The sequence below is a fragment of the Castor canadensis genome, chromosome 16 (assembly GCF_047511655.1).
Source record: "Castor canadensis chromosome 16, mCasCan1.hap1v2, whole genome shotgun sequence".
Taxonomy (NCBI): Eukaryota; Metazoa; Chordata; class Mammalia; order Rodentia; family Castoridae; genus Castor; species Castor canadensis.
In genome coordinates, this window is record NC_133401.1 from 69,795,135 (window position 1) to 69,818,424 (window position 23,290).

Consider the following 23,290-nt stretch of genomic DNA (forward strand, 5'->3'; position numbering starts at 1 on the left):
TAAAATTAATATGTGTTTGTAAAAATTTAAATGTAGTTATAAAAGAGGATCATTGGATACATCATGAAGGTAATTAGAAAACTCTAAGAACTAAATGGTAATTCAATTGCATCTATAATGTGTACAGCTAAAGTAGTTTTCTGAGTCAAAATTATATTATGAAATGTTCATATTAGAAATGAAAAGGCTGAATTTTTATCTTTTAGGTTTTGATGTTTAACCCAGAACAAACTGTAAAAGAACAGAAAGATGGAAATGATAAGGAGAATGATTTACAGAAACAAAAGGACAGTGCAGACTAACAGTTAAAGTTAGATGTCTCAAAGTATTGTTCATTAACTAGCATAAAAAATAACTTGGAAGAGGTAAAACTAAATGCAGAGATACAGCAGAGAATGCACTGGTCAGGTTACGCAAGTGCATACCACTGACCTACAACCCCACCACAAATAAAGAATTTATGTGACATAGAAGTTGTTCAAGAATTTCCTAGACTCAGCCAAATAAGAAAAATATGAGATTTTTTGTTTAGTATATATCAAGACACACTCTATGGCTGTGATGAAAGAGCCTGTCACAATTATGGAAAAAGTGACAGACACATGGACCAGTGGCACAGAACACATGTGCGAGCCTAAACAGAAACTTGATGTAGACAGATTGACACAGTGTGTAAGTCCATTAATAAATGATGCTGGCACAGTTGTTCATTTAGGAGAGAATGAAATAGATCCTCTATCTTATTTAGATAGAAAAAGAAAATCCAGGTAGTTCAAGACTTACTCAGAAATCCAAAGGTTTTTATTTCTTTGCTTTTTGTTTGTTGCAACAGGGACTGGCCATTTAGCTTAGACTGGCCTTGAACTTGCAATCCTTCTGAGTGCTGAGGGGTGGCCAGAATGCAAACTTTTAACATATAAAATATATAATAATATAAAAATTATAGAAAAATATTTTGGGATGTAAGAGGTTTCCTTAAATGTCAGTCAAATGCCCTTTGTGGTTAAACACACATTAAGAGTTCTCACACTGTTTTTCAGAGGCATTTCTCCAGACTTCACACAGTTTAGTGACATTTATTATACTGGAGAACTCCATTGCTGCCTTTGCTGTAGTTATTTATATGAATAGGAAGAGGATTCCATTCTGCAAATCCTTAGGTAAGTGAGGGAGGGAGGAAGAAAGGAAGGTGACAGCTTTGGGCTCAAGAGTTGCATCATCTTGACCACAGAGATTAGTTATCCTCTTCTGTGTATTACCAGGCTTTTCCTGCGTTTTCCAGATGTAAGGAAAGAATGATTTTTCAGAAGCTACAAGGCTGATAAATATTTCTGAGGATGACACCAAGTCTTCTTAAAAAAGAGTTCACTATATTTGAAAAGAATGTGTATGTGTAGGTGCGTAGAAGTTAAAGTGGACAAGATGAGGTAATATTCAGCCTCAAGAATAGTTTTCATCCCCAAGAGTCAATTTTCTCCTTTTTGAAGGCTATATTCCCCTCTGAGGGTGCATGCCATAATCCCACCTCCCCAACTCAGTCTACTTCTCCCTGATATCCTCCATTACTACAACCACAAGATTCGAGAGGTCCATGCATCTCTGCAGTGTGAATGATTCTCATATTTTGTTTGATTCCAGATAGAATTGCTCAGTACAGGGACTGGGAATTTGGCACAGGAGAGTTCTAGGAGAAACCCTGTCATTCAGACTCCCAGCTTGTCCCACCTCAGTTGTGAGGCATGTTTGTGTTTGTAGCTTATACATTACTATGTTGAACCCTGAATGCTCTGTTTGTGTTTCAGGAAATATTTGGAAAAAAAGTGTAAGTATCTTATGTTTTGACCCTTCCACACACAGTTCTCCTGAGGCCTAGGTGGTTTGGCCATATGTTCCCGACTGTGTTTAACCCTGGAGAGAAAGGTTGAGACATGACAGAGAAAGAGAAACAAAAGTATTTTGGCTTTAGGATGGGAATCTAGGTATGGAAATATTCTACAGCTGTCTATAAATTTTGCCTATTGTTACATTTCATGCAGTAGAACAGTAGATTTGGTGAGAACTCTGAGGGCATGTGGACCCAGAATGCTGAGGAACCTATGGGGTATCTCTCCCCTCTCCCTTGATTAGTTGAGCCCTTATCCAGGCTTGAATCACTACTGAATATTCTGCTTTCTCTTTCAGAGAAAATCAAGGAAAAACTTGGTAAGAGCATTGTCACTTGCAGAACTTTCCTCTCACTTACTTCCAGAGGCCCTGTTCTGTGATTTGCTTCTCTTCTGTTTTTGGTTTCAGATTGGAAAGACTATCACAGGCAGGAAAGTAAGTAAACCCATTCCTCCTCACCCTCCATTTATCTTTCTTTTATATCCCTGAGTTTATGAATTCACCTGAGGCCCATGGATCCCTAAAATGGCAACCTTGTGATGGGCTTCAAAGTTGTTGAGACTCTGAAGTTCTCAGTAAATACTGGGTGAGGCATGTTTTGAAAAGAGGTCTTATTGGTCTCAGCAGATTTCTCGTGAATCTGTGTCCCCAAAAGTGCAGTCACCTTGGTTTCTCTCCTCTCCCTGTCTCCTGCTCTCCACATAAGTAATGACATGCCTGCTCTGTCTGCTTGTTTTCAGAATGGACAGAGCCTGCAAACATGCAAGTACCAAGGGATGACAGGGTGGCAGTGGAACAGAGCCTTGGATGGGCATAGGAGAGGGAGCTGATGAGTGACAGATGTGGGGTTTCTGAGTGACATTGAAGGCTACATGATCTGCATATGATGAATCTGTGATTCACCCCCATGGTGCACCTCCCCCCAGACATAATTCTCAGTCCAGATCTAGTATGCAAGATCATTCAGGGTGGAGATCACAGACAAAGTTATAGGAAATTAAGGGCACTAGTGACTAGACAGGGTGCTGAACTGATGGAAAATTAAGTAAAGTGGACAGGAATGGATAGATGGGAAGAAACTGAATAGTCCTTTGAGGTATCACGAAACAAATAATGAATGTATATTTAGGGAGCATGGTGGGGTTAGGGTGATACACAAGCATGACCTCCCAGACTTTCAGTGTTAATGAGGCTCCAGGTTGTACTACAGATGAGGAAAGGATCTGGAAAGATAGTTTGTAATGGACACATCTCCTAGACCTCACCTAATACCATCCTGAGTATGTTCTAGAAGGCAGAGTAACCTCTGGGCCTAGTTCAAGTTCCTGTCCCTCACAGTAACATATTCCCTTTCTCCTTTCCCTAATGTGACTAGTGAAGTCAAAGCTGACCCCAGACACAGCTCCACTCCAGCTCCACATTTCTGATGTGAAAACTGTATCTTATAAGGATATTCCTCCGTGTGTTTCCTACTTGGAGAAGAGACCTTTGAGAATGTGTGGTGGCTTCTTGGGGTTTCTGAGTAGGGAAGCATACCTGCTAAGTGATGGTTGGACACAGTAAAATGTCATGCGGGGAAGTGTGTGAGGATAAGCACACACAGGAAGAAGCAGTATATGAATTTGAATCCAATCAATGGGTACTGGATCCTTGGACAAGAAACAGAAAATTAGTATCTTGTAAACAATCCCAAGAGAATCCATCTCTCCCTAAGTGTCAATCCCGTACAAGTAGGTGTCTTCCTGGACTATGAGGTGGGACACTCTCACTCTTTAATACAGATGATCAGTCAGTCATTTACACTCTGACACATCAGTCTGAAGGGTTACTCAGGCCCTACATCCAGCATAATGCATATGAGGTGGAAAATGTAGCTCCCATTGTCATATGTCCAGTGTCTCAGAGAAATAACCTTTTTTTCAAATTGTCTCCAGACCCTCCCACATGGAAAATCAAACCTTCTATCAAAACATCCATTCCTTTCATCTGCAGGAATATGTCCCAAAAGAGTCACACTTCACACTCTCCTTTAGGTACTAAGGTTTCTTTCCCAGACCCAGAACCCTGCACAGCTTACAGAGATGGGTTTTAGGAAAGAGGACTGGTCCATCGATGTCAGGGATCATGTCTTTCTTGAACTGTATAGTGAAGATGTTAGACATTGGTTTTAGTTTGTGAAAACTCCATCCACCTAAGAGATCTTGGATGAGTCACAACTTCTCATACCTCTTCCTTGTTAGTTGGAGACAGTAAGAATCACAATGAAGTATAAAGAGAAAATGAATGTGAATTATACTTGCATTTTTTCAATGGCATAGTGTTTGCCAATGATGTATTCATAAAGTGCATTCACCCTAAATGACCTCTATCTCACATTAAAATAATTTTCAAATAACTTATGGTGTAAGTATTAAGCACTTATTTCTGTGCCAGGCAGAAGAGTTCAAGAGGAGTGAGCATTTCCTAACTCATTCTACAAGATCCACATGAACAATACCAAAATAGCCAAAGACATTATAGAAATAGAAAACAAAACTACAGATTCATGTCCCCAAAGAACATGAATAGAACATTACTAAATGAAATTTGAGTAAATCATATTTAAGGATATATTCACCAGTTACTGTGGGACACACCTGATTCCCAGCAGTTGGAAGACTGAGGCATGAAGATGATGAATTTGAGGTCAGCCTAGGCTCTACAGCAAGATTCTTTCTAAAAAAATAAGAAAGAGAGAAAGGAAGGAAGGAAAACCCAATCTATTCAAGGACAATGAATTACTATTGAGTTAATTTATCCTGTTAATACAGAATTGGAACAGTAATAATCAATATCAGGCAGTATAACTCATCACATTCACAAGCACCATGATACAAAGAACACTTGAATGGCTTTTAAGGTTATTGTATTGAGTGAAAAAAATAGTTATCTCAAATGATTATACATGGCATGGTCTTATTTATAAAATATTCTAAAAATATACAGAAATGGAGAACAGATAAGTGGTTGACAAATGTTGGGAAAGTAAACGGTGGGTATCCACATAAAGAGGAATCATGAAGGAGTTCTTTTATGATGATGGATCCATATTTTGATTAAGATGATGGCTATGGACTATACAATAATAAAATTGCATAGAACTGTAATACTGTCTAAGTATTGTGCCAATGTTAATTTCCTGCTTTGAATAATGTACTACAATTATGTAAAATATTACCAGTGGGGGGTATTTTTGCAACTCCCTGTGACATTGTTTTTTAAATAAAAAATATTTTGTTTCTTGTAAACCTATATTGTCTGAAAATAAAATGCTTATTGGAAAAATTTGATTCCCGTCCTTATCTAACTGGAAATTCCAGGAGAGTCTGGTCAGCTCTTCCTGGCTGTGAGTGCCACCGTTTAAATTTTATAGTTACCTTTTGTTATCTTGGTGAGAGATTTGCTGTTTTACTTATTTGTGAACCTGCTTCTCATGTCTCATTAGATGTTTGTTTTCAAAGATGCCTCCCTGTCTCCTTATCTAAGATAATGGCAGCTGCATTTTATTATCTGGGTGAGAGGCCAGAAGTTTTACTTCTTTGAGGAGCCTCCTTCCCATGTCTCCTTAGATGCGTACCTTTGAAGATGCCTTCCTGTCTCCCTTACCTAAGGTAAAGTCACTTATGTTATTTCTCTCCCTCACACTTCCATGCAAAACACAAACAATTTTTGGAATCTTCTGATCAGAGAATGCATGAGCCTACAACACACTCCAAGTCAAAGCTGACCAATGACCTGCCCAGAATTGAGCTCAGATATTGACTAATCAAGGCCACACAACCTCTGAAAGTTTCAGTCTCTCTTTTGCATAGAAGACCTGGCACTGACTAGTCAGGACCAGACACTCTCTGTAAGTTTATTTGCATGAGATAATCTGGATGGGAACCATTGGTCAGAATTTTTCCTATAGAGGATATCCCTTTTCCTTTATTCAGGAACAGGCCTGAATTGCTCTTGGTCAGAAGTTAACCTTCCTCTTAGCTCCAATAGATATCCTAAGAAAAGCCTTGCCTGTATACATTTGGGTATAATCTTGTTTCTTCCATTTCTAGATCTAAGAACCTGGCTCTGGTAACACTGGCTCTTGAGTCTCGTTGAGGCAGGTTGGCTATAGAGATTTTTTGGGACTCTGGTCTGCTGTGCCATGAGGCATGGCTTTTCCCAGTGCATTTCATGCTCTCAGCCCAATGATATCCCTTACAGTTGTAAATTCTAAAGATTATAAGACAGAATACCTTAAGGCCATTCTTCCCCACTGTCCTTTACCTCTCAGGTAAAAGCATTTTGCTTGAAACATGAACACTGATTGCACCTCATTCATGTAATTTAAATACTTGAGAGTTAGTTTGAGTGCATGGACAGAGTAAATCAAAATTGTCAATCACCATAGCACTTCTCACAGAGACCACCCAGATTTTCCCCACCATTTGTCTTTTGAATTTATAAAAGGTGTTTTGGACAAAGAACAGCTCAAGCTTCTATCCCACCTGGCCAGAGTCCATCACTGATTTCTCTGTGATAAATTTCCCTTACTTCTAATAAACTTTACTACATTTATGTGTCATGTTTGGATTCTTTCCACACAGGACATAAGAGGCTAGACATCTTCTGACTGCAGCTTTCCAGAGACTACCCATCCAGTAACAGTTATGGGTCTAAAAGTAAAGAAGAGTAATGGAATGAGGAGTAGTGCCAAGGAGACTCAGTGCTGTGTTTCATGGTAAATGCCTGAGGGGAGGTCATTACCATTTCCTCAGGCAATGCAGAAAGAGGTGAGTATATACTTGTGTGACTGTGTTGGGAGGTTGATAGCACTAGGGATGAGGAGGACACCACCACTAAAGGTGGGATGCTGCTGCCACTGGGGAGGTGGAAACTTCTTCCACTGGGGAAAAAGATTTATCAGAGTTTAGGAACTCAATGTCCCCAGCTTAATCAGCGTCTTCCTATACATTCCCATCCCTAATGATAAGGTCCCATTCTTTCCCAATCAATGCCCCCTCACTTTAACAGTAGACATTATGTGAGGCTGGGAGTTTATCTTACATTGTAATTAACTTGATCATGGAAGGAATTTCTGTTCTTCAGAGCACATATAAAAGCTCTCAGGTCATTTATATAATGATTGATTTGAACCACTGAGCTCTTTCTTGCACTACTTTTTCAAGCATCCAATGTCATTTTCTTTGCTATTTCTCACAATTTTTTGTGGTCGTACTGGGGTTGGAACTCAGGGCTTCATTCTTGCAAAGCAGGCACTCTACTAATTGAACCACAGCTCCAGTCCTACCTTCTTGGTTTTTTTCAAAAAATTTTAAAGATCAGAAAGTCATTCAGATCTTCTCTTAACAAAACTTGATTAGAATCAGTCAATGCAAACACTTTGCAAATCTCTATTGATAGATCATGCCATGAACATCAGTGCTTTTTTTACTACTGGAAATAGACTCGATATCATTTTAAAATCAAGTTATATTAGAGAGTTCCAAAACACTAGAAACAATTCAGAAAATATCCTTAATTTTCTGTTCTTCTAGAACCACTCTTGGTACTGAAATCTGTATAAGTCAGCATTCTGTAGAGAAGCACTATATATAAACAGCATATCTATGAGAAATGGTTCATGATGTTACAGAGGCTGAAATGCCCCATGATCTATCCACTATAAATGGAAGACTCAGAGTATCCAGTGGTATAATTCCAGTCTGAGTCTGGAAAGCATATGAACTAGAATAGACACTAAAATTGTAAATCCCATTCCAAAAGAGAAGGTTGATGTTCCAGCTAGACAGGAAGTAAAAGGGGGGGGAGTCCTTATTCCTTTGTCTTTTGTTCTATTCAACCTTCAATAGATCAAATGATTCTCACACAAGAAAGAGAAATCTTTACTGAGTCCACAGATTCAAATGCTATCATCTGGAAATACACTCAAAGACAGACACAGAACTAACGCTTAATCTGGGTACCTTGTGGTGCAATCAAGTTGACACATAAAATTAGTCATCACAGAATGCAATTGTTAAAAAAGACAGAGTTCTGTCAGCCTGTGTACGTGATCAAAAGCTATTCATGCCAAACTGATGACCTTCTCAAGACTCCTTGGGAAACAAAAGTAAATATCTCCATACATAAAGCAGCTACATAACTGCCGAGTCTACACTAACTAATAAACCTCTCCCTTTCTTCCTATTTCTTTTTTTAAAAATAGCTGCCTTTATTTTATGAGAGGGAAAATTTAAATATTTCAAGAAAAAAGAAATTCATTATGCATGCAATACATCATCTAGTCAAAGATCTTGATATAGAATTGGTGTCCTATCATTTCTTGCCTTTAATAAATAAATGAATATTTCTTTTTAATAAAGGTGAAAAATTACCCATATTAAGCATAATGTAAATAAACCTCATTAATTTAATAACTGCCACTTCATAGCATAAAAGCTTGAGAGTTTTGTATGTTTCACATTTCTTTAAATACTGCCTTAATAATTATTAACTATGATAATTGGAAAGCATAATAATGAATACTATTTGATTTTACACCAAAAATTGTATCTTAATCATCAAGTTAAAGACATAGCAAGAAAACAATGACGTTATCACTTGGCCACCCTCAAATAGTCAATCCTAGACAGAGAGGAAAGATGAATTCAGTTCCCCACAGTTGATGAAATTGCTTTTATTCCAAGGACCTCTTTTCTTATCTTTCTACACTGGTCAGTATTGACTGCTTTTTATCATGAACTGGTGAGACACAAACATGAACCTCTGTACTTATGAAGCTCTGATGTCTGACCTTGGTGAGTTCTCCTCAATCTGTATACCTTGGGGCTTCACCTTCTTTTTCCTTGTTGTCCAGAGGCTCTTCTGAGACATTTGGGGTTCATATGAACACTTTGGAAATTTGCTGTTCATCTGATGAGGAATTTTGGATATCTTCTTCTAGCCTTCTCTGAGTATTTGTGGTCATTTGAGAATTTTGTGTTAGCAATTGTCAAGGAAGATAACAGAAAACACAGAGTGTTTGTGTTAGAAGTCCCTGTTTAAGAATGAAAAGCACTAAATTCATATTGCCCACTAGGGAATTCTAGCTGACTAGTCTACTAAAAGAGAAAAAGACAATGTCTGAGAATGCACTGAAATTAATATAGTGTTTTTGTGTGTTATTGTGTGGATGTGTGTGTGTCTTTTATTGTCTTTTTTGGAAAGACTGAGAGAAGCTTTGATTAAATATACTGGCATGACCTCTGACACCTATGAGGGACAATTAATACTGAGAGAGATAAGTTCATAATGCACTCTGCTCTGGATACGTGGATGAAACTTCAAAAGATTCCATTAGTACCTGAAAATATCTTAAACAGTCTTTAAAAAATTGCTACAGAAATATTTTATAACATGGATGAGAAACAAGGTTCTGAGAGTGAATGCCATCAAAAAGAAAAAAGGCAGACCCTAGTTGCCCTGAGAGAGGCTAATATAAATGGCAGCACCCTCTACACATACCACTATCAAAAGGGAGGGAGGATCTGGTGAGCCTGCTTTAAATGCAGTCTGGAAATCGTTTCCAGTGAAAATGTACCTGGACAAAGGAATCCCCAAAGCTCTGTTGCATTTATAAGGGAGAACACTGGCGGTCTCACTGTTCCCAGTGATGAAGGTCTCTGGTCTAGACTCCTCAAAATAGCTCAGCAACAGATTGAGGGAGCCTGAGACATCATCAATTAGCTCTCATTCTTTGGACTGACATCTCTGAACTGGAACTTTGGGTGATTTTAAAAATAGAGAGAATGCCTTTAAATTGACTCCTTAACACAGGAGCCAGTTATTCAGTCTTTCTCCGAAACCCTGGACTCTTCTCTACAAGTAACTATAACAGGTGTACCAGGAAAGCCTCTAACCAGATACTTCTCTCAGCCTCTCAGTTGTGAATGGGATGACTTCCTTTTGACACACACCTTATTAATCAAGCCAAAAATCCCAATTCCACTGTTGGGGAGAGACATTTTGGCTCATATGCACACTACTATTCCCACAGCACCAGGGCAATTATTGTGTCTACACTTAATGGAGATAGATGTGAGCTCAGAAGTATGGGCCACTCAAGGTGAAATAGGCCGAACAATTGATGCCACCCCTGCTAAAATCCATTCTAGAGACCCTACAGCTTTCTCCACCAGCGACAAACTGTTCTAAGGCCTAAAGCAAAGCAAACTATTAATATAGCAAACTAGCAGCTATCAATCTACTATGCTGTTTCTAAGAAGGGCAGATGTTTTCAGTAGACTTTATACATTTTCCTTAATGTTTTAATGATGAACTAAATTTCCTGAGAACTAAATTTCCTGCCAACTAAATTTCCTTTGTTACCTCTTCAGTTTAAAATAAAAATGGGAGCCTCAAACAAAAGCCTCCATCTATGGGGGACCCTTATATAGGCCTCTGTGAGAAGACCCTGACTGCTGTCCACTACCTTTTCTAACTCACAGCAGTCGAAGAGTGGTCATTGCCCATTTTCCCCTAAAGGCAGTTATGGTTACTTTTTCAGAGGGAAAAATAAGACAGAAAGACTCCTGGAACCCTCCATTATGACTCCCTGTGACCTTAAAGGGTCACAAGGAAGAAGGAAAAGCAGGCTGGACCAGAATAAGGATGGTATGAGGATTAGGGCATGGACAATCAGAACGTTGCAGTCACAGACAACCAGAATTCTGCTTTCTATACACCTAATTACTATAGAGGTTGAGCAATGCCCCAGAGAAATGGATTAACACCTCAGACCATGTCACTTCTCTGGCACCCTCTCTTGAGACTCCTCCCAGATTTGGGAGCTCTACTGTATCCTTCTTTTCTATCTCAATAAACTCCCAATTACTCACTCTTACTGTCCATGAAGTTCATTCTTTAACTTTGTGAGATATGAACCTGAAATGCTGACCTCCCTCCATCTGGATAAACACCTAAGTCAGCAAGGTTAAGTGGAGGCTTTCAGATTGACACGAATCTTCTGTATCAATAGCAACATTTTTTATGAGTAGGAATGTTAAGACTTTCATAAAAAAAGAAACTCATTGTGCAGCACATCACATAGTCAAAGGGTTGAAATAGAATTGGTGTCTTAGCTATCATTTTCACCTTTAATCAATAAATTAATATTCCTTTTTAGTGGAGATAAAAATTACCCACATTAAACATATGAAAATAAACTTCATTAGCTTAATAATTGCCACTACACAGCATATATGCTACTCAGTTTTGTATGACCTCACATTTCTTTAAATATTTCCTTAATAATTATTAACTAAAATAATTGGAAAACATAATGAAAGCTATTTGGCTTCAACCCAAAACTTGTACCTTAACCATCAAGCTAATGACATAGCAAGAAAACAATGACATTATCACATGAAGGTTGTCTTAGTTTATTGTTAACCATCCATTCATGCACACTTAAATGAATTCCAGCAGAAAGTCTAAGAAATTCATGGATCAACCCTCAAAGCACATCAGAGAAAGTGCTAATCACAGGACAGGTAGAAGAATGGCAAAAGTGAACCTCTCATCTAAACTTCTGAGCTAATAAAACAATAGAGAAGAGGGAACTATTGTGAAAAATTTTTAAATTGGTAACAAGATAATTAATACTTTATAGATTTTATACTTATACAACTTAGAGAATAAAGTAAGCAAGAGAGCTTCTAAATACACTTAAAGTAAGAAATGATGCATTATAACATGTATAGGCACAAAGTTTAAGTTCCAAGCAAGTTTAGTCATCCCTCATTATTGGAGTGGTGTATTGGAGTATCCTATCCATAGTTTAACAATGTGACCATCAGTCATCTTTCAGCCCCCTCCTAATGCATGATTCAAACAAAATTTGTTCAAGGCAGAGGATAGGCAAAGTTTTCAAGTCTTCTTGTTACCAATCAGCTAGGTTGGGGTTTTTTTTTGTGTGTGCTATTTGAATAGGAATCATGGGTGGGTAAGGAGAGACTCTTACAGTATTAGGAGTCCTGGGCCCTTGATTGCCCAAGGCCTGAGGGCTGAACTGGCAGAACTAGAGGCTTACAGCTCTAAATCTGGATGCTGGAGGCCTGTTTTCCAGGTATAGAAGCCAGAGACTTAATGACTCTATGTAGACATAATTGTGGCTTATTACTCAGGGCTTTAACTACTACTAGACCTGACACTTGGCAAACTGTATTGTAGTCCTTGACCTCCAGCAGTACTGAGTGGCAGCAGCAGGTGCTTCTGCTAGTGTTAGAGCTCCTGAGTGGGTCTTGGATGTTGGGACCCTCAGCTCCTAGAGTGCCTAGTGTTACAGCTTGTGAGCATAGGATGTCAAGGTCCTTACCCCTTGATAGCCACTGTTGTTAAAGCTCTCAGGATTATGATGTTACCCTTGTCCCTGAAGTTTTGATTGCTCCCTTTAATACTTCCAGTGACCAGCACACGCATTTTCATAGCTGGCTCTTCACAGCTTTCTATCTTTCTTTAGGTAACATTTATACACTTTGGCTGAGGGCATACACTTAAAGGTGGCACTTTTTCACTTCTATACTGGAAGTATAGTATACTCTTCCCCATTATTTATATCCCATTTTCTCTATGGAACTCTTCAGCTGTCCTAATGCTGCTGCTGCCACTGAGGTTGTGACCACCTTCAGTGTTACTTCTGCTTCACCGCAATTTCTACTCTATCCTCTTCATGTTACCAACTCAGCCTGCTCTCCTAATGACAAAGATCAAAAGTAATCAAGAAAACACTACTTGAGAGAAGCCTTCTATTAGGCTTAATGTTGGAGCCATTGTGGCAAAAGAGGGTGTATTCCAGCTAACTGGAAAAGTGAGCCAAACAGCCTGCTTATATAGCCAGACAGGGTGTATAGCAAGGGTGTTTGCACCAATCATACCACGGCCCTTCATGTAAATGGAAGATTGCAATTTCACCCATCACATCCTTCTGCTGGGCCACCAGGGGAAGGGCTCCCCTTTGACCTGGGTTAAAATAGCTGCTAGAGTTTACCAAGGCTTGTGATAGCAAAAGTCCTTCACAAGCTATTAAAAACATCTATGGCTGGAATAGTGCCTTCTAGGCCAGAGTTGTGCTGTAGCGGCAATCAGCTATGGTTGCTGTGTAGCTTCCTCAAGGCGTTTGTGGTACTCCACAGCCTGAAGCCATTAGGGCAGTGTGACTGAGTGCTTAGCTTACAACTCTCAGCTCAGGGCAGATAGGGGTGCCAAGGTAAGGCCTAACGACTGTCAACGAGGGAGTCAAATCACCTCCAAACCCAACATCTTAGTTTATTTTAAGGAATAATAAATATTTAAAAGAGTTCTTACAATAAAGGCCAATTATTAACATTAACAGTGTGTCAATGGTATCTAAATGTGCTTTGGCAGTATTTACAGTGCTCTTCTCTTAGCCAGGCACCCCTGGGAAGAATCAGATAATTTCATCTGTCTTATCCTTGCCCCTAAGAACTGTGGGAGTGTCAAATTTCCTTGATATGAAACTTTATTTGGTGATGACCCATGGCATTTCATCACCTTGGTCAAGCTGGGATTCCATCAATGGTGGGTTGTACAAGCAGTGCAGGAAGAAAGTTATGTGGAACTAGTTGCACCTATTATGTCTTGAGACATATATGCAGTTGTGTAGCACCCAGATGTCAGACATGCAGTCCAGGTGTGCACACAGGTGCAAGAAGTGAGGAAGGTTTCTGAAAATGCATATAGATGCCTATGTTCCCAGGCCTGGTGAACCAGTCCCTCGTCTTGGCCATAGGGAGGCTCCTGGCAGTTGGAGCAATAACTTTTACTGGTGTTATACATTGATTATGATTGATGAACCAATGTTAATTTATTCTGTTAACTAAGCAACTCTTTGTGTTGTGAAATTCATGGGGTTTAACAAATTTCTAATGTCATGAACTCAGCATTACAACATATATATAATGGTGCTGCAAATTATTTTCTGTACTCATTATTGTTCTTCCTCTCTCATCCCTCACACTCTTGGCTATTTATGATTTTTTAAAAATCTCTGTGTCTCTATGGTTTTCCCTTCTAGATGTTATATAGTTGGAATCATGCCCTATGCAACATTTGCACACTATTTACTTTCACTTAACACTATATACTTAATGTTCCTCCGTATCTTTTTGTGACTTGATAGCTCCTTTGTTTTTATTGGTGAATATATTCCAATATATGAATGGCCACAATTTGTTTCTCCATTTTTCTATTGAAGAACATGTTCGTTGCTTGAATTTTTGGCAGTTGTGAATAAATTGGCTATAAGCACCTATGTACAAGGTTTTTGTGTGTATAAATTTTCAGCTCATTTGAATAAATACCAAAGACTATGTTTGCTGAATCATGTGGCATGTTTAGCTTTTTTGAAATGGCCAAACTGTCTTCCAAAGTGACTATAGCCTTTATTCCTATCAGCAAGGAATGAGAGTTCCTGTTTCTTCACATCCAGGACAGATGTTGGAATTGCCAATGTTCTGAAATTCAGCCAAATATAGTATTTGTATTCCTGTGTTAGTCTAAACACTCTCTAGTATTTTTATAATTTATTTTAGACCCATGAGTTATTTAAATTGATTAACAAATGATTTCCTAGTAGATAGGGTTCCTCTTTTTAAGTTGTTTTTATCCTTGTTTGCTTTGCAATAAAAGACTGTTCTGTATAATGTCATCCTGGAAATTAACTTTCCAATCTAGTAAATGATTTATCATTTTGAGTTTCATGTGTGTAAAAAGACCATATCATTTCTACTTGTGGATAACCTGGCTTGCTGTATGAAATGAATGGCTAATGAATGCATCTTTTCCCTTTCCCTGTGTCTGATCTGGTATTGGATTATTTTCTAATACTGAGTCTCTTTACATTATGATGTCTGGTCTCACGATCAGAGTCCTGACCCTGAACTCAAGACAAGAAATGAGTGGGCAGGGCTACCTCACTACCCTCACAGAGTACCATATTTTGTCTAAGACTCTACTACCCTCTGCCAGCATGACTTCTCCTTCAGAACTAAATTTCTACCTCCATCCTCACAAACCTCTCCCTGCCAGACTAGTCATGAAAATATCCCTACATCTGGTATTTCTCTGACACCACCCACAGTAGAGACCTAACCAAAGATAAGATTCTCTATTAGTTTGTCCCATCCACTTATATATTGATTTCTCCGGATGGACAAATATTTATGGCTTGCCAATAAGTGCAAGGATTCAAAGTACAGAGTCCTCATTCTTTTAACACATACAGCCATGTGAAAAATAGTGTGAGAAGAATAGCACATTTTACCATCAGTTCACAATGAGCTCCTCCATGGATCCTGATCCTGGAACAGCTGCCTTAGTTCGTCTACTCTCTTATGCTGGTTTCCATAATATGAAATCAACCTGCTGGAACACATCCATGGGCCCTCGTGCTCATGTTGGTTGTTAATTTCCACAAGCTGGAGTCAGGTAAGCTATCCAGGACAGCCTCTTTCTGTCCATGTTTTGTTGAATAGCAGTTTGATTTCTTTACTTGATCCTGCAGAACAATGGGGTAAGTATATCTTTGTTGTTTATATTCCCCTGGCTTCTCTCAGTGCAAGTCTGGCATTTGCTAATATCAGGGGGTTGTGGGAGGCATGGGGAAGTGGGAAGTACTCAGGTAAGTTATATATCATAAAAGTAGCCAAGAAATGCTATGTGTGAAGTGTTAAAGAAGCCACAGTACAGTGGACGGGACCCACCAGAAACTTTGAGTAGAACATATTGGATGCTGTCAGTGATGAGATCTGAGGGTTTAAACAGGAAAGTCTCTAGAACTTGACTTTCTGATTTGGGTACCTGGGTGGAAGGAGACACTTGAGGAAAAGACAATTTTTCAACCTGTGGGTATGCTGAGATGGAAACACTAGTGTTATATAAACAGAGGATAGGAAGATGACACAGAATCTTTTAGCTTTTGGGGGGCAGAAATTCATTCTTCTTTCTCATTAAAACCTACCTTATAAGGCACAAAGTAATGTTCAACAAAAAACAGAGGAAGTTGGAGTAGACATAGGTATCTGAGCAATCACTATTCAGCAGTACAAGCTTCAGCTGAGACTTCCTTTCCCTCTATGCAGGATCCATACATTGCCTATCTACCTATATCTGTTTTGCTAAACAACAGTAAGAAAATAGGAACAAAAAGCATTCAAAACTTGCTCTACATAACAGTAGTATGACTATACTTCACAACAACCTATTACATATTTTATGAATAAGTGTAAGAGAAGAACACAAAATCTCCAAACACAAGGTAATTTAATGAGGAAAATGTTAACTATCCTGATTTATAGCATATAATTGTATTAAATCCTCACAGAGTACCCCACAAAAATATACAATTAAAATTCTAATAATTAATTTTAAAACTTATGCTGTTTTATTAGCTTATATTAGTTATTCCAAAGTAATGGGTTTCATTTGACATTTTCCTATGTGCATATACATACCTTGATGCTATTCACTCCCTGTATTACCTTTTGTTCTCCCCCTCCCCCTTTCCCTTTTTCTTTTGCACATTCATAATTGTCCCCCTTTTACTTTCATGTACTTTTGCACTCTAAGGTCCACATATGAAAGAAAAACATGATATTTGCTTTGTGATTCTGAATTGCTTCTCTTACCAGGATAATTTCCAGTTCTATCCATTTTCCTGCAAATAGCACAATTTCATTCTTTATGGCTAAATTCAAATATACTGTGAATTATATCACATTTTCTTTATTCACCTGTTGATCACTTATAAAAATGTGGTATACATGTTGAGGATGTGGTTCAAGGGTTAGAATACTTGCCTAGCAGATTTGATGCCCTGAGTTCTAAACCCCAGTACTACCAAAAATAAAAATAATTCTAAAAGGCATACAATCTGTTTCTACAACAAAATCTATACTGTGCCTCTCATCTAACTTCACTCTCACCCATTTTCTAATGAGCTTCTCTGCTTCCGTGCTGTTTAGGGAGAGGCGCAGCATGGAAATGACCACAGAGACAGAAAGACTTTGTTTTTAACATTCCCTTTTCCTCTGCATTGGATCTTTGTGGTCATAACTTCTCAAAGTGTTAGTTTGCTTGTTGTGGCATGGAACTAGAATCACATTCCTGACAGAGCCATTAGAGAGCTTAACAAGGTTGTAACACAAAGTCCCTGGGTGCAGTGTTCAACACCAGTTTATTTCCGGTATTCCCCAGTTAAAGAAACAGTAAAAGCATTGAAGATTCTGCTACAGGCAAGAGAAATGTCAGATGCAGCAAGAGCAGCCCAGCTGACTTAGACCTGGTTCTCCAAAGCAGATCCAGTTACAAGGGCTGATCTCCAGGGGGTTTGTTTAAGAGATGATTCTGAGAAACCAAATGAGCAGGTGGGAGAGTGAAGCCTGAACCCATGGAGGATGTGCTAAAGAGCAAGCTATTGCTGACAGCAACTGGGACTCAGGTCAACTAGGACTTTCTGGGGAACCTTTATAGGAATCATTTAGACTGTGGCTCAGCATTATCTTCTGAGAAAGAAGAGACATTGGGAATTCATCCGTTGCCTCCCATCATCACAGATAGGTCTTCAAGGTTGTTAAAATGCCAGGACTTCTGAACTTCCCTACCTCTGTGATCACTAAGCACCAAATGTTGGAGATGGCCCTCAGCAGAGGAATTGGAGAGTCAGTTTCCTAGGGTAGAGCCATCAGCAGGTGTGGGGCTCGCCCATCCTATTACAGGGTACTCAGAGGCTGAGTGCATATAAAGGGACAGGGCCTCAGCCTCTGACATTCCAGCGGAGTCAGAGACCACACTACAAAGTCACAGTTCATCTAATAACAGTCTGCTTCAAGAATGTGTGAAATTCATTTCAGAAAGATATCTAAAATATACTTGAGTTAGAAATAATTGGTGCTAAAATAAAAAATTTCACTTCTTTTAGAATTCACACATAAAACCTGTCTTGCTTGTTATTCATATGCACCCTCTACACTTAGATGCATAAATTCATCAATGAATCCTTATGGATAAATCAAGAGAAATTGTCTCTAGTCAAATAAGCAGTGTACAGAAAAGTTGAAGGGTTGGGATCCCACAATGTGTGAGCACTCTAAAAAGAAATTATTACAAAGTGGTAAGTGTGATTTATATCAGGAACATTGCAGAAGTGATCATCAAACAGATGAGCAAGTAAGGAAAGAAAATGGTGCTCACCATTTACCCTTGTAGCCCTCATTTACCCTTGTAGTGTACCTTTGTCAGGTTGCACTTCTATAACAAAATACCATAACCTGTGTAGTTAGTTAAGAACAGAAATTTTATTTCTCACAGTCTAGAAATCCAATATGAGGATGCAGTACATTTAGGTACTAGTGAAGACACTTATTTGGGTCGCAACCTATGGATGACCCAAATACTCCCTGGAATTCCCTTTCATGAGGGCTCCAACCTCCTGACCTAGTCAGACTCCCATATTATAATTTTACTTTTTCCTTTCTAGTTTAGATGTTCTTCATACTTTTTTCTTTTTTAATTGCTTTGGCTGAAACTTCCAGTACTCTGTTGAACAGAACATCTCTAAAGGCTGGACATGGAAAGCAATGCTGACCACAACAGACCCTGTCCACATAGAGCTGAGAGATGTTCAGGGGAAACTCCCAGAAAACAAATCATTATCACACTTGAAAGCAGATGATGATGACAATTTCAAATTGGAGGAGAGGGCCAAGGTGTATCAAGAAAATATGAACAAAATGAAAGTAAGGCATGTTAAAAAGAATGAAATGGCACTATGAATGGCCAAAGTCATGAACTAGAAAAATATTATCACACAAGTGTGTAAGTAGAAAGATTGTGTCACAATGTGAATGCACTAAAGGAGAAATCTGTTAATACAAAGCTGGAAAATTTCCTTGTCACAATGTCATAGGGAGTCTTTCATATTTTCACAAAGTAAGCAAAACAACAGAGCACAAATGAATGTCTGACCTGCAGTCAGAGTTTACATTATATACATCCTCCTTGCATCCTTGAAATATTTATGAAACATACTCATGTGTTTGAAGGAAACAAATCATCCCAAATTTGGATTTATGGTCATATTAATCTCCCTTGGGTTTTTGGACGAGGAGTGGCCCTTTGGTTTTTCATAAAGAAGATGGAAAAGGGGCTTTTGTGAATTTTAGTGAAGCAGATATGTAGATGGAAATAATGTGGAACTGTATTGGAAAGTGCCTCTCATTCATATGGATAATGTTCTTACTGTTTGTGAAACACAGTTTTTCACCTTGAAAATGGGAATATTAATAAGATACACCTCCAGGGATGTCTTTGAGGCATGAGGGAGGTAACTCATGTGGGTATGTTCTGTCAAGTGTAAGAAATGTCACTCCCTTGGTGTAGTAAGGTGATCGTGATGAGTGTTCTAAACCCATGCACTTTACCTCCTCACCCTAGTCCTGCATAGGCCACACTGACATGGTGATCATGTTTGACCAGTTACCATTTGTGTTTCTTCACACAGGTCAGTGGCAGTTTGTTGGGCTTGACAAGCCCATCCGGATCTTTATAGGAGAGGAGGTAGTTTGTTCTGCTTCCTCTCTCCTGAGGCAAATGCCCAGGCCATGGAAGTGTGGTTCTTTAAATGATCACTTCTCTGACTTAGTCCACCTGTACCAAGATGGTAAAGACAGGAAAGACATTCAGATGCCAGCCTATCAAGGGAGAACAGAGCTGGTGAAGGACTTCATTGTGGATGGACATGTGATCCTGAGGTTGCAGAAAGTCACTCCCTCAGATGCTGGCCTGTATGGGTTCTGGTTCAGCTCCCAGACTCATGAACAGAACGCCATCTGGGTACTGCAGGTAACAGGTCAGTTGCTGATTTCAGAAAACTTATACCTGCCTTGTCTTGTGGAATCATCGTGGGCTTTATAAACAGTTGTATGAAAGAGAAGACTTTTTTCTTATGTCATTTTCTTAGCAGACAGTATCCTACATGACCACTTTGTTATATCTTGTGCGTAGAATTTTATCATCTTATCATATGTGTACATTCATGTTGAATTGTCTCCTCACCATGAGATCTCTCTCTGCTGCCCTTTTATAGTCACACCCTCCTCTCTTACCACTATCCCTGACCCTACAAATTACTAGTCTGTTCTCCATCACTGTTATTTTCACAATATAAGAATGTTATTTAATAATGGAATCACATATATGTGGCCTTTAGAGATGGGCTTTTTCATTTAGTATAATAACTTTGAGATCCATTCAGCTCATTGCTTGTATCATTAGTTCATTCCTTTCAATTGCTGGTATAATCATGGGTTGGTTTTTGCATGGACATAAGTTTTCATTTCTCTCACAAACATGGACATGAGTACAATGGCTAGGATGTATGATAAGTGTATGTTTAGTTTTTTTCCCTTTCACTTCATAGTGTATCTTTGTCAGGTTGCACTTCTATAACAAAATACCATAACCTGTGTAGTTAGTAAAGAACAGAAATTTTATTTCTCACAGTCTAGAAATCCAATATGAGGATGCAGTACATTTAGGTACTAGTGAAGACCCTTATTTGGGTCGCAACCTATGGATGACCCAAATACTCCCTGGAATTCCCATTCATGAGGGCTCCAATCTCCTGACCTAGTCAGACTCCCATATTATAATTTTACTTTTTCCTTTCTAGTTTAGATGTTCTTCATATTTTTTTTCTTTTTTAATTGCTTTGGCTGGAACTTCCAGTACTCTGTTGAACAGAAAAGTGCTCATCTTTCTCTTGCTGTTGATCTTAGTGGGAAAAATTTTAGTCCTTTCCCATTGAGTATGATGTTCACTGTGAGTTTGACATATATGGCCTTAGTTATGCTAACAACATTTCATTCTATCCATTATTTGTCAAGTATTTTTTATGATGACAATTTATTGAATATTATCAAATGACTTTTTTGGCACCAGTTGAGATAACCACTTTCTTTATTTGCTGTATTATATCACATTTCATCATGAAGAGATGTTAGATTTGTCAAATACTTTTTAATGCATATATATATATATATATATATATATATATGTATGAGTGTATGCTATTTATTTTGTACTCTGTGATGTGTTGGATTATATAAACTGATTTTTGACTGTTGTATCACCTTTCATACCTAGAATAACTCCCAATTGGTTATGGTTTATAATTCTTTATATACACTGCTTAAATTGATTTACTCATATTTTTCAAAGGTCTTTGACATTATGGAATGAATTCCAAACATTTACTACTATTTGCTAGGAAAATTGTGTAAAGCTGGCTATAATAGTTCTTCATTTTATTTCCTATTATTTGAGAGTTATGGCTTTTCCTTCTTTTGAAAAGTGTTTTTTGGTAGTAATGAGGTTTGAACTCCAGGCCTCACACTTGGTAAGCAGAAACTCTGCCATTTGCACCACACCCCCAGCTTACAACTATTCTTTAAATGTTTTCTAGTACTTGCCAGTCAAACCCTCTGGAAATTTTAATATCTCTAATATTAAATTTTAAGTTTAAATAAAAATTTTTCAGTGGTTATAAAACTACTCAGATTACATATTTTTTCATCATGACTGAGCTTAGGTCATTTGTGGTTTTCAAGGAATTAGTGTATTTCTTCCATGTTGTCAAATATATGAGCATGTAATTGTTCCTAGCATGACTTATCCTTTTAATGGCTGCATGATCTGCAGTGATACCTCCTGTTTAATTCCTGACTTTAGTGATATTTTTATATTCTTTGTCTCTATTTTTGTTCATATTGCTAGAGGCTTGTCAATTTTTATTAATTTTAGAAGAAACACATTTTCACTGAATTTCATTATTGCTTTCCTATTTTAAATTTCATTGATTTATGCTTTTATCTTTATTAGTTTCTTTCCTCTATTATTATCTCCTTCTCTATCTACCCCTACTGTGTTATCCAACAGCTTTCAATGTGTTTTTTCTGACATTTTTATAACAGAAGCAATGAATTTTATTTTATTCACTCACCATCTTCTCTTTTCCTTTCTCACCTCTGTAAGTTCCCTTTAGTTCCCTTAGTGTGTGTGTGTGTGTGTGTGTGTTTTATATAAAATCATGTCTGTATTTATGTATAGATTTATCTTTATCTTTTAGGTCTATTTCATATGAAGGAGAACATTCAACTTTTGTCCTTCTGAACCTGGCTTATTTGCTTAATATGATGATCCCCATTTCCATTGATTTACCTGAAAAAGTCATAATTTCACTCTTCTTTATATCTGAATAATACTGCATTGTGTATATACACACTGGGGTTTGAACTCAGGGCTTTGCATTTGCTAAGCAGGAGCTCTGCTTCTTGAGTCATGTCTCCATGCCCTATGTCATGTTTCTGAGCATATCATTTTGCATAGTTTTCTTAGCAGTTGCTCTTGGTATTATGGCATATACATGTCATAATAAGGTCATTGATACTGACCTTATTAATGTTTCATTTTGCATAAATGTGGAAACCTTACTTTCCCTTGATTCCTTTTACATTCTCCACAATTGAATTAACGTTGTTTTGTCAATTTTTTGTAAATTCTTTCAGTGTCACATCAGATAAGAGTTATAATTTATGTTTCAGTCATCAAATATGATTTAAGAAATCCATAGAAGGGTGGTCTATTGTAGGTACCTTTATTTTTTGCTCCTTTCATTGGTTTTTATCCCTTAGGGATGGTCTAAGATTCCTGCCTTTTCATTTCCTTTTTGTTTGAGAAATTTCCATTATTTATCCTTTAAGGCATGGCTTGGTTGAAACAAATTCTCCATTTTTTTTTCTTTTTACTTCTGGAGAATGTCCTGACAGTTCTTTTCTTTCAGCAATTGAAAGATACTGGGTCACTTCTTTTAGGCCTCCAAGATTTCTGATGAGAAACCTGTTGTCATTAAAGGAAGTTTCTTCATATGTAATGCATGGTTTCTTTCTGGTTACTTTCCAGACTTTTTCTTTGTCTTTAGTTTTTCGACAGTTGAACTATAGAACATCAGATGTGAATTTATCTTGATTTTCCTTATTCAGCATTCACTCAGCTTTTCTGGTCTGTAGTTTTATGTCTTTTCATCAAATTGAGAATTTATTAGGCAAAACTTCTTCAAATTTTTTAATCCCTATTGTTTGTCCTGTCTTTCTGGGGTTCTGATGATAAAATGTCAGATACTTTGATTTTGTCCTTCAGGACCCTGAAGGTGTATTCTTAAAATGCTTTTGATTCCTTGTTAAAATTCAGTGAATTCTATTGCTCTATACTCAGGTTCATGGATTATGTTCTCTATCATAATCTACTTTAC

General features: G+C 37.9%; 1 protein-coding gene and 1 pseudogene across 1 annotated transcript in view; both read left to right on the forward strand.

Moving 5' to 3' along the window:
* The window catches only part of LOC109678584 (butyrophilin-like protein 8), a 32,592-nt pseudogene extending 32,290 nt beyond the window's left edge, over window positions 1-302 (forward strand).
* A 250-nt stretch (window positions 303-552) lies between these two features.
* LOC109679453 (butyrophilin-like protein 3) overlaps window positions 553-23,290 on the forward strand; it is a 57,582-nt gene continuing 34,844 nt past the window's right edge. Inside the window, exons 1-3 of the mRNA XM_074057404.1 lie at window positions 553-672; window positions 18,516-18,689; window positions 19,417-19,824. Of these exons, the coding sequence (XP_073913505.1) occupies window positions 553-672; window positions 18,516-18,689; window positions 19,417-19,824 (702 nt within the window). The remainder of the gene's footprint in view (window positions 673-18,515; window positions 18,690-19,416; window positions 19,825-23,290) is intronic.